The sequence below is a fragment of the Lathamus discolor genome, chromosome 8 (assembly GCF_037157495.1).
Source record: "Lathamus discolor isolate bLatDis1 chromosome 8, bLatDis1.hap1, whole genome shotgun sequence".
Taxonomy (NCBI): Eukaryota; Metazoa; Chordata; class Aves; order Psittaciformes; family Psittacidae; genus Lathamus; species Lathamus discolor.
In genome coordinates, this window is record NC_088891.1 from 10915402 (window position 1) to 10927840 (window position 12439).

The following is a 12439-nucleotide window of genomic DNA, read 5'->3' on the forward strand; positions in this document are numbered from 1 at the left end:
TTATTTTCCTGCCTTTTGAGCTGGATCCCCAGCTAAATAGCACTGTTTAGACTGTCCTGCGCAAATGTGGTTTTCCATCACATCACTAACAACGGGCTTTATTCTTTCCTCTGGTACGTTCTCCGGTTATTGGGACAGGAGAGATGTGTCATACCTGTCTGAGATTCAGCCTGAATACATTCACATGTCTTCTCCGCCTACAATTCAGTATGAGAAATCCAGTTAGTCAGAACTTTCCCATTATTTTGTAATATTTAGGGCTCAAGCTAAAGCAAGCATAGTACTATTTTCACTTACCTTATTGTTGTCATTGCACAGTCTACTAATTGACACATAGTGTCTAATCTTTCTGTAGGCAAAAAACAGTGTGTTAATTCCATTCAAACCTCAGCTCTAATTCACTCTGATACACCAAATGGATAAAAGCAACAAGTTTAACATAGGACAAATCCTGTCCTGGCAAGAACGCTCAGCTGGGAACAGAAAAGCCCTGCAGTTCTGCGTGTGACAGGGAATACAAAATGGAAGCATCTTTTGCAAAGATTATCTCCCTCCTCTTTCTCCCCCCACCGCCCCAGCTCCTTCTGGGCTACAGTAGGATATTTTAAGTATGATACAAATGCAAAACATGCAATAGTGCAGTCCAGCAGCAAAAACCTTACACGGGATTTAGGGATAGAGCAATCAAACTGAAAACCACACCCTGGATTACCGGGACACTTTCTAAACCAGATTTAAATGGGTTTAGATTGTTCCATAAGAAGCAATGTATGCAATATATACTGGTGTTAGAAGTTTGGCATCTTAAGCTGAAAATACATTTTCACTCGATTGATGGGGAGTAGAGAATGTGGATAACTTTCAGGGATGAAATCAGCTCAAACCACTTTTCTTTTTAGGAAGTAACTGGATGAAGAAGCTGCATTTGGCCTTCGTGAAGACACACCTTTCTAAATGAGTGTCTCCAGAAGATAATGTGCTGTGACTTTAATTAACGTTCAAGTTGCCTTAGAGGGCTTTGAAACTACTGTTGCATGCAGTCTGATCCACTTTGTTTTCCAATATAGTGCAGAAGGACTCATCGTAAATGTACAAATAACTGATGTATACCTGTGTGCTCCAAGTTGGACAAAAATACAAAAATTCAAGACATGCTTGAATTCTGATCAGGATCAAAGCACATAGTGACTTCTCCACATGCAGACACTGTGCAACAGCCATAAGTAGATGAGCATGGAGGGTGCACAGTGCAACAGTACGTAGGTCCTGATGGTCCCAACATAGGGCACAGAAAGAAGAGAGTGCACTTGCACTTCATGGAGTATTAGATGAGTCAGAGTCACAAGTGAGCACATCCGGATCTTTGGCTCCTTTTGGGGGAGAATTAGAGTTTTGCTTTCCCTGCACACTGCATGTAAAGTTGATTTTGCCTCAAGAAATTAAATGCAGAGGTCTGAGGCACCCTTCTTTGCGTAAGTTTCCTTTTTACTTAGTAACAGTAACCCCATTGTCTGCTGAAAGCAACTGAACTCTAAACTGAGCCTAGATCATGGCGTTAGCTTTCATACTTACCCTCCCTGTCCAATGACAGGTAGTATCTTCACATTTTGTTGTATGCTATCTCCGTTTTTCTTTTTCGCATAGTACATTCCTTGCCATTCCTGAAAAAGGAATTCAAATGAATGGAAGTTCAGATAAAACAGGAAGAGAAGCTGTAGCTTCATGCCTTTTTTTTTTGGTGAAAGCTGTCTTACAATACAAAACCAGTCAGGACTGGTTTTAACTGTCTTCACCCTCGAATTTTTCCCTGTAACTAACCAGTAGGTCACTATGCTGCTGCCAGCGGATGGAGAACTTCCGGAGAGGCAGCCTGTGAGTGCCCTGATGACAACAGCCGAACCTCAGATGCTGTGGGAATCAGAACCATGTATTCTCTTCCCAGACCTACCTCAGTGGGAAGGGGGGGGGGGTGTCACTGGGTGAGACCTGGCAACCCCTGCAAGAGCAAGAGCTCCGACCGGCCCCTGCCTGAGGCAAGATTTCCTCAGAGCCTCGAGGAATGCTCTAACAGCATGGGGCACCCCACTGCCCTGCTCCAGGACCACACACCACGTGGCTGGGACTGCTGTGCTAACCTGCCTTTCTCCTCGACTGCGATGACTCCTCCCAGCACAGTGAGAAACCATAATGCCGACCTGTCTGCCTTCACTTCTGGATGGCACCATCTCTCCTGAACAGCTGGGAAGTCTTATCAGTGGTTGACATTAAACGTATCTCTGACTAGAAGCGTTTTGCTATCCTAGCACATTTACTTTCCACACTGTCATTTCAGTCTCAAAAAGTGGCCAAGATTTATCCTGGATTTTTTAAAGCAAAAGACAAGTCTAGTAGAATAACTACTGGATTCTGCCTCTCATATCCCATCTCTCCTCTAAAAGCACTCTGGTTTCAGGATCACATTTAAGTAGACAATTTTTGAAGTATCAGATTGTCACTGCCTGTATCATTGTTATTTGATAATATTCATAAATGAGGAAAAAAACACAGTGTGGAAAGGAATTTTTCATTTTGCAGTGAGAATTCTTTTTTCCTCTAGAAATGAGACATTCCTTTCTAGTGTAGAGCCTCATTTTCTCTCAGTGAGAGAAGGGGAATGTCCCTTCTCCTGTTTAAGACCTGCTTTAAAATAAAATACTGTAACAACAATCACTTCTGTTATTTAGAGATTTTAAATCCAGAAGGCACCACTATAGTCCAATACCAAGCCTAAACCACCTCCCTGCAGCAGAGCCCATAGGCGTGCTGTGCAGTAGGAAAGCTCCCATGTCGGAGAATGCAGATATGGCTAAAGGTGGCTTCAGCACAGGCCCGGGCATGGGCCCCTTACCTGCTGCTCCCTCCCAGTTCCCTCTCTGCACTGCTGCTACTTCTCACACTGTGCTACAAATACCTCAGCAAAGACATACTACAGCACTGATGGACCTCCCCGGGTCTCCCCTTACATGTGGTGCCTGGACTGGAGTTGCATCCTCACAGTGTTACTTAGGAAAACTCAGGGAAAGCAACATTTGGGAACTACGATTCTTCCCCTTTCATTTCTGGGAGCAGTGCATGGGCCAAGTAAACTTCCAACAGAGCCGCTTTTTGTAACCTGGCAGCTGACAAGATTTACAAACCTGCTTACACATTTCCATCCCTAGAATAGCGATGTTCTTTTTTAACAGATGCATATTTTGAGCTGGGCATCTAATAAATACCAAGTGATTAATAAATAATTGGTTCCATATCACATATTCAGTTGAATTCAGCAGACTGTAGATCAGATCTTAAACGTATGTGAAAATACCTTCATGAGGCATGTAATACATATTTATGTTAAACTGACAGATCTCGGGCCAGAGCACAGGTACAGAGAGAACAGTTTTGCATTTATGTCGATGGAGCCAGCACATAAAGACTCCAGCCCAGAGAGAGCAGCAAGGTGACAGGCTGTGCAGAAAAATATATGAAAGGCTTTTCTGAAGATCTGTTGGAGGAAAAAACTGTGCATAACAAATTGTGAAGCGAGCACAGTATCTTCTGTGAGTTGCATGAGGAATACAAATGAAGATAATGAAAGCAGCAAAAAATTCAATGCTCTCATAATTGAAAGTATGCATATCAATAGTTTCCTAACAACCAGGATGAGGCAGAGATTAGTAATCAATCTCTAACCCAGGGAATGAACCTGGGTTACACAAAGGGATGAAGTCATAAGGTGCAGATTGGATAATTCCCACATTGAAAGTGCATCCTTTTCAACACAGGTTATTCACTAATGTGTTCTTCCTAGCCAACAGATCGATTTTTCAAGTTGTGAATTTCTAAAACATGTGAAACTGTGGAAAGAAATGTGTGAGGAAAAAGGTCAGCAGAATTCTGGGAAATAGGAGGTCCAAGCCAAACTCCTGCTGGTAGGTAAAGCTCTCCCAGGGACGTTACTTAAACATATTTTAAGAACACCATATGCTCCTCGTGGAGCCTCTGTCAGCGATCCAACAGAGAAGAGCTACTTCACAAGATGTGCTGTCAGTCAAGCTCATCATTATGCCTACATTACAGCCAGACAGTACAGCGATCTGTCACTTCTGCATAGCCTGGCCTGCTGGGACTGAATGCAGAGCAAAAACTATATACAGTAAAAAAAATGCTTAATCCTTTATAGAGTGAATCAACACTGAGGTTTCAAACTTCACTAAGAAGGCCATGGCATGCATTTAACCACTGAGGACTCCTACATGCATAGTGAGTAATCCCCCAGTTCAGTCCTCCTTTTAGACTGGGGCTTCTTGCCCTAGACAGCAAAGTTCAGCAAGCTACTTGTAGAAAACAGAGCAAACCAAAATGAACACAAGATGACCTGAAAACAATCTCACTGAAAGTAAAGCTGAGTTAGGGAGGAATTGCCATAGACCCTTTATCATACAGCATGATTTCTCTCCCACACCCTCTGTAAAGGTAGCTCTCTTGCAAGTGATTCCCAAGGAGCAAGAGGAGTGGTCTGATTTATTGATAGTTATACATCTCACTTCAGAAAAAGCAAAAGTAAGATAAAGAGCTTTGTTTCAAACTGCAGAGAGCAGAGCCAGCAAGAATTCTAGTCAGAAATGCACATTTCATCTTAATTAATGGATGTCATTGAATCATGAAACAGAAGAATGAAGTACAACTTGTTTTTTAACTGCCTATGTATAGATGAAAATGCCTTTCAATAATGCTGGCTTCTTGCAAGTTACAGCCAGCTGTAGTAACAAAAAAAATGAACTTCCAGAGTTGGGGGTTTTTTACTGAGAGAAACAACACCCTGATTCAATAATCCCTATGTACCATGCAAGTAACAATTTTTGTGTATGATGCCGATGAACTTTTGTTTGGATATACTGAACTTGCTCACGGTGCTGTTTGTCAGCACAAGAGGGGAAATGCTGCAAGAGTTTATCTATCTTCCTAAATTCCATTTAAAGACTAGAGGTAGATGTTAAACAGCTTACATTTTTCTGAAGATCAAAAATTCTTGCTTTCTATTATTTTTGTTGTATTACCATGTTTGTTTAAAACAGAAAAGCCAAACCTGTTGACAGGAGATATCACAGGAGTAGACAGTTGGCTTTTTGGTATGCTACAACATAGCTAGAATACAGCCTATTTAACGAGAAGCAGTCTTTTAAAATCAGGATATAAAGAAATCACAAGCCTGAAAACAATGTACAGACCATGTCAGAATGATTCAAAGACAAGTTAGGCATCTCTGAAAATGCTGTAACATCTTGACACAAATGATTTAAAACTAAAGCACCTTCAAAAAGCTGCAATATTTCAAAGGTTGCTCTGCACAGTTAACCTCCATTCAAAAATACTTTCTGTAATAATTTAATTTGCAATTGATTTTCCTATCAACATGTAAATGTGAGGCTACATAGACTGCCATAAAATGTTCCAAAGGGAAATACATAAACCATGTAAACAGAATATATTCACCTAAACCAGGTTAAGCTGTTCCTGACAGACTGGTTTAAATAGGAAGTATTTCATTGGCCTCACAGCTGGAAGTTCTAGAGCCAGGAGTAAAATAAGTGCAATGAAAAAGCTGGATTAGGGTTAGATTTCTATCATTCATAGAATAAAACATATTTCTATTATTAAAGACAATAAAATATTAAAGCACACTAAAATATTAAAAATTTCATCACTTCATATCTTGAGAATTGCTGCTGCGGATTCAAAGACTGACACATCTAATGTGTTCAAATTATAACTTCATAAATACTCCCTCCTAACATCACTTTTGTATTACACACATTTACTGAAACAATTTCAGTCAGGCAACAGAGGTGTGAAGCACCATAATTATTAATCTATTGTCTACTGCTCAGATCTCTTCCAAAAGGCCAATACATGTAGAAAAGAGCAACACATTCTTGTTGAAATGCACATGCAATCTGCACCCTTCGAGTGCAGCTTTTGCTGCCGAATGCTCATGGCAGTAGCCTGAACTTTGCATCGGTGCTTTTGCATCACTGCCTAGATACACAGAGTGCCATGATTCACTTTACCATCTCCCTGCTCTGTGCCAACAACATGCTGCTTCCCTGAAGACAACAGTCAGTATGACCCAACTAGCTATCCTGGCTAAGGAGTGAGCATGGACCACGATGCATCTACAAAAACACTGGTTCCCAAATCTATTTGTGCAACATCCATGATCTTCTTCCTATAAGGTACTATGGTATGTTCAATGACATCAGAAGCATTTACACCTCATTGTCAAAATGCAAATGAAAACTCCTAGATGGATCCGCACACTACAGTTGCAATAGTCCAAAAGGAACATCATGGCATGATAAGGCGAACAGTAATGTCTCTCTGTAATGACCTCCCTTAAAGCCAGCTGCATTTCCTCATGCACTTCCTTGGTGCAACAAACATTTCTAATGGAAATCCATGGGACAGCTCCCATGTCATTAGAGAATAAAAGATACTGGCAGCTGCCAGCTGACACCTCCCATCACTCTCAAGTGATATTGCAAATGACTGTCATGATATTTTTGTATTCCAAATTTGCAAATCAGCTTCCACATTTCATTCTGAAATACTTCAATATGGTTCTTTTCTCATTTACATCACACTGGATAACATGCATCCATCTTGTTTCTCTTTGGCATTCCCACACCTTTTGCTACATACAGCATATATTATAAAGAAACACAGCAAGTCACTTGTTTTCATATATCATGTACCTCTTCCAAGCAAGAAAAGATAAAGAAGCCCTTAAAAAATTAGCGATCTTATTTCCTCTTCTTCTTTAAGAAAGCTGCAAATGCTACATAGACTCATAGAATAGGTTGGAAAGGACCTTACGATCATCTAGTTCCAACCCCCCTGCCATGGGCAGGGACACCTCACACTAAACCACGTCACCCAAGGCTCTGTCCAACCTGGCCTTGAACACCGCCAGGGATGGAGCATTCACAACCTCCCTCACCACCTCCACGCAAAGAACTTCTTCCTTATACCCAATCTAAACTACCCCCGTTTAAGTTTGAACCCATTACTCCTTGTCCTGTCACTACAGTCCCTGATGAAGAGTCCCTCCCCAGCATCCCTATAGGCCCCCTTCAGATACTGGAAGGCTGCTATGAGGTCTCCACGCAGCCTTCTCTTCTCCAGGCTGAACAGCCCCAACTTTCTCCGCCTATGTTCACATGTCTATGAAGCTTTAAGTTACATCATGTGTCATCCCTGGACAATAACAACTTTTGCAGGCAAAAGGTAGCAAATGATAAATGATACAATGGTGTTACTCACCTTTCCTATCTTTATGCAGGAATTAATAGTTTCTAGGAAATCAGCTTTTTTTTCATTTATAGGCACTTCTGTTAATTGCTTTTCTATTAGTTCACCTATTTGATAGCCCATCATTGTTTCAAAAGCAGGATTGACGTACTGTGAAATAAAAACAAAACCCCATTTATCAAAATACTCAAAGCACAGCAGAGCTCCCTCTTTTCTATTTGCTAAACCAAAGGATCTCTTTCCCAGGCTGAAATAAATGTATGTATTGCTCCTGAGAGCGATGCCTATGTTGTTTTCTTTATGAAGCAAACCAGGAATGTCCATTCTGTAAGAGTTGTGCCATTGTCAACATTCGGGTCAAGAGGGTACAATTTCTATGTATGTTATAACTCCCAGAAGCTTAGACCCAAGCTCTTTACTGATAACAAAATCACTCCTCAGCCTTCATAGCTAGGGATGGAACTTATGAAGATGATGTTTTTCAGGACTGCAAACAGAAGCACAATTTCTTATGCCTTTTTTAAAAGACATTTCTAAGAGAGGATTACATTCAAAAACAGTTGGCCCAAGAATTCTGAAGCATTAAATAGTATCAGATTTAAGGAAAGGTGCACTACCTTTACTTAAATAGAACACTGTTAGATTTGCTTTTCAAGAGCATCAAATTAACATACAGTATTTTTGGATCAGAATGCATAAAAGTCAGTGGATGCATCCAAAAAACTGAGAGAGTCAATCCTTGTTCATTCAGAAACAACAATCTCCCTTAAAACTGACTTGATTTATGCAAGATATTTTAAATGGAGAAAATTCAACTCTACAGCTAAACTCAATCCAGTCGGTTTAGACCCCATTAAGTTAGGTTAGATTCTTGTACTGTAAGAAAGAGTAAACGTAATTACAGATGAAATAAAATAGAGTCCACAGAGTGATTTTCTGTACTTGTAAAAGTATGAGGAACAAACCTGTACTACATGATCTTCACTTGTGATCTCAATGGCTTCTTGACTTTTCTCTAATGCTGCAAATAATGAATTACATGCCCTGGAGAGGAAAAAAAAAAAATTAAAGATTAAATTTAATCCACATAATTCTTATTGTATATGACAATAAGGTATTGCAACTCCACACCTAATGAAGTTGTACTTCAGCACTTTAATGATTAACGTGTTTTCTTCAGGTAACTGACATTCTACAGATAATTACAATACAGTACAATAATTACTTTTTTAAGGATGTGGCTGAATTGGCTTTTTTTGTTGTTATTCTTGATTGTGTTTTTGGTAAAAATTACCTTAGTTTGAATTGTGCCTGCACCTGTCCAAATTCCAGCTGAATCAACTCATTGTAACAGGCCATCTTGCTAGAATTTTCCACATATCGCTGCAAACAAAAGGTTGAAATACTTCATGAATACACATTTTCATACTCAAGGGTACAAAGCTCTGTTTTCTTTTGCTTGATAAAATATTAAAAGGAGTAGATAAACCAAAAATTAACATGTTGTAACACAAGCAATGTGAGATTATTTTGGGGGACTAGCAAAATTCTTCAGGTTACTGCATTTTGAAAAGGTGACAGATCCTCATGGCAATGAGGTTCAACCAATCTGTTTATTCTCTTTGGTTATCAGTAGGATCAGCACATAAAACCCACATGCTTTTAATTAAGTTACATGCTTTCATTCTACTTTTTAAAGTAACAATGAAAAGATTGTACTGGGGCTAAAGTCATCCACACATGTGATTATGACGAGTTCCCAATTGCTAACACCCAAATTGTATGCATAGAAGAAAGTAAAACTTCTTGGCAAAGACACCTGCCATTGGATACAATTATTCATTTGGGGTCTTGGATAGCAGTGACCTCAGTATCTCTGATGTTTTTTTAAAACATCTCATATTTACCAGGTATGAGCCTGAATGTTAGATCTTGTTCAAGCTAAATTGCCACAGTTCTTTTCAGGCAGTTATTAAGGACCTTATTACAAATAAGCAAATAGGTGCAAATGGATTGTGATGGGGATAGCAAAAAATCTGGTGACCATGCAACCAAATACTCTGATTCACACTGAAATCATGCACATTTTTGTTCCATTGTCAGCCTAATGCAATGAAGAATCCACTTAACTGACACACTAATAAGCACCTTTTCTGTTTAACTGGAATAGTTGCCAAGGAACAGATTCAATGTAATACTTTTCAGGTGCCTCCAAACAATAGATAATAGCACTTGACAGTGTCTGAAGCCTGTTTACAGATAGGAATTGGCATTTGATAAAGGAATTTCCCACAGCACATTTAGTGCAAGCTGCTCTCTTGCTCTGCTACAGTCACTAGTCAATTTTGTCCATGTCAACCTTTTAAACAAAGCATCATATACTTACTCTGAAATAAATGTATGAGGAAAAGTCTCAGCACCACTTATGTCCACGTACTTAGCATTATTCTAATTCTACTGGTGTATAATATTTCAGAATTGGGATGTATATAAGAATGAGTAGCATGAACAAGATTTACAGGTTGGATTTCTCACACAAACCATCACTGACAGCTAGTTTCCTGCATGTTAATTTTGAAATGTCAGAGCACCTGGTGGAGTGTAACACATACATACCCTTGAGAAGCCAGCAGAGATCAGGGGCAATATCGATGACTCTTCTCGATCAGCATGCCTTTTAAAGAAGGATGATAAAGTTAGAGATTATTTCTGTAATCAGCTGAGACCCAATTTCACAAGCCATTGACACACCTGTACCCAGATATCACACTGAAGGCTCATATGGCTGGATCCTTGCAGGATCTATAAATAAAACGTATGTTTTTGGGGATAACTGTTAAAAGACACTCCAACATATGTGAATGTATGTCTGGAATCTGGAAGAAAGGCCACTATGTTAAGTTTCCATAAATGAGCAGATGGAAGCCAGCCAGGTTTAGCAGATGGTACAATAGCTTTTATGTATAGGTGAAATTTTGTATCTTATGGCACCTCTTCTTTTTGTTTTCTGTGCATTTGTTTCTTATGAGCGAAGAGAATGACTACTGAAGTACAAGGTTTACCCAAGATTAAGCAGAGAGAGAGGAGCAGCTGTCAGAAGAATCTCCCCATTCCTCATGCCTGTTATCTGGCAATGCTGCCTCCCAGAAGCACAAAGAAAGAGAACAGGCATTCTGCGCGGCAAGGGGGGAACAAACAAAAAAAGAACCAATGAACCGAACTGCAGGAAAGTGAGGGAGAAGCCCCTCCATATGCCATTAGCTAAGTGTCAGGCTTTTCCAGAAATACGGTTCTTGCAGCAAGAAAGGAAATGTGTGAAAGTTCTCTGGGTGGAATTCTAAATGGTAACTCAAGAACGCTGGTGTTCAGCACATGGGAACTTGACACAGTCAACTCAGTCCCAGTGAAAGGCAAACTGACTTCTGAAGCTTCCACTAGACTAGGGTACTAGCTACATCTAAAATGTCTGAGAACTCCAGCTTCTGAGATAGTATCACCAAAGGGGGCTATTATCTTGTCCCAATGCACAATGTGAACATTTTGTAAAGACAAAAATGAATTGCAGGGAAAAATCCCTTTTAAGCAACTTCCTAATTGAGTCAGCAAGCCCAGCTTCCGAGCTCTCCTCACTTTTGAAAGGAACTGCTGGCTACAGAACCACAGGTTTCAGTCTTTCTGATGTACATGAAGCAGCTCATGAGTTATTGTTTGTCTTTTGCTTCTTTTTTCCTCTTTTCTTTTGTGTTAGTCCAATGAGAGACAATTCTGACTGCAGAAGCAATGGTTTCCATAGTTAGAGTTCCTGACATAAAAACTGAAGGTGATATTCACAATGGAATCTCTTGAAAAGTTTAATTAGGGTCTTTTGTTCGCTAGAGATCATGGTGGATTCCTAAAAATAGGATTTTTAATGGGAAATTTCAACACCTCAGAATGTTATCTGAGAAACGGACATTCCCCAATTTAGGGAAACTATCTCCCACTGATTTCAGAATAAATATATTGCACTGGTGTTATTTTTACATCATTTTATGATATATAAATTATGTTTTCAGATGGAGGAGGAGGAAAAAGCATATGCACTGCTTTGCTAACATGTCATAATAGAACCTATTTTACTTTGGAAACTTCTATGGTCAGACGCCACTTTGTACTGACCACATTGTTTTGTATCTTTCATTGTAACTTAGCAGATCCCCTGTTTGTGGCAAGATTAATCACATTGAAAGACAGCTCAAGAAAGGTTCAAAACACAGATCTATGGGTCAGTTCCACAGTTCTCTACATGATGTTGCACAGGTTGTTTGGAATTTTGCTGCTCACACATGGAAGTAAGGGAAAGTAAGGATACAAGTATTTACCTTTGTACTACACCAATAATGACTGTATTTTCTGAGGGTTTCGTTGTTCTGATAGACCTTTAAATAAAAAGCAAATAATTTAAGTTCACATTGCAGAAAACATGACTTTATAGAACCTTCACGCAGTACTTTTCTTAAAATTTCTCTTTTAATTAGTTTAACATCAAAACAAAAATCAAATCCCAAGCCTGCAGAACCGCTAAGAAAATTCGGCAATATCAGAGACTCCATGAATGAGTCAGAGAACGCAGATTAATCTAAACTTCAAATACTCTCAGTAGGGGAACAGCCTGAAAAGGCACATAATGGACTCACTTGAAGGACTTGGCCTCACTCATACAAGGAGCATTTTACTTTATTATGGGACAGAATAGTAAAAATGTAACAAGGGGAACAGCGCTGATACCTAGTCTTCGCCTGACAATGATCTTATCTTGTTGCTTTAGTTTGGCAAGAAGAGCTTTTGTCCCTGTGCCCTGAACCCACCACACTCACACAGGGTACATGATCTGACCCCACCACCTCTACCCCACAGACTGTTATTCAGTCTAGACGCATTCCCAAGGGGTATTTCACTGGAAAGTCACTGAAGCAAGGCACCGCTGTCTGTCAAATCACTGTAGAGAGACTCAGAAAGGCAGATCCTCTTCCCCTTTCCTCACATTTTACAGCAGTTTCTAAAAGTAGTTTTGGAATCACTTTGAAACTTCACTCTTAGTAACAGATTTCAAATGTTGTAGGTACGG

At 39.7% G+C, this 12439-nt stretch overlaps 1 protein-coding gene across 7 annotated transcripts in view; it reads right to left on the reverse strand.

The window, feature by feature from the left end:
• Positions 1-12439, reverse strand: part of PDE8A (phosphodiesterase 8A) — a 121936-nt gene that overhangs the window by 18966 nt on the left and 90531 nt on the right. For all 7 annotated transcript variants that reach the window (XM_065688969.1, XM_065688968.1, XM_065688974.1 and 4 more), the window contains 8 exons: positions 11694-11750; positions 9949-10006; positions 8627-8715; positions 8298-8376; positions 7345-7482; positions 1573-1661; positions 298-349; positions 155-197 (listed from right to left, as the gene is read on the reverse strand). In XM_065688969.1, the coding sequence (XP_065545041.1) occupies positions 155-197; positions 298-349; positions 1573-1661; positions 7345-7482; positions 8298-8376; positions 8627-8715; positions 9949-10006; positions 11694-11750 (605 nt within the window). The remainder of the gene's footprint in view (positions 1-154; positions 198-297; positions 350-1572; positions 1662-7344; positions 7483-8297; positions 8377-8626; positions 8716-9948; positions 10007-11693; positions 11751-12439) is intronic.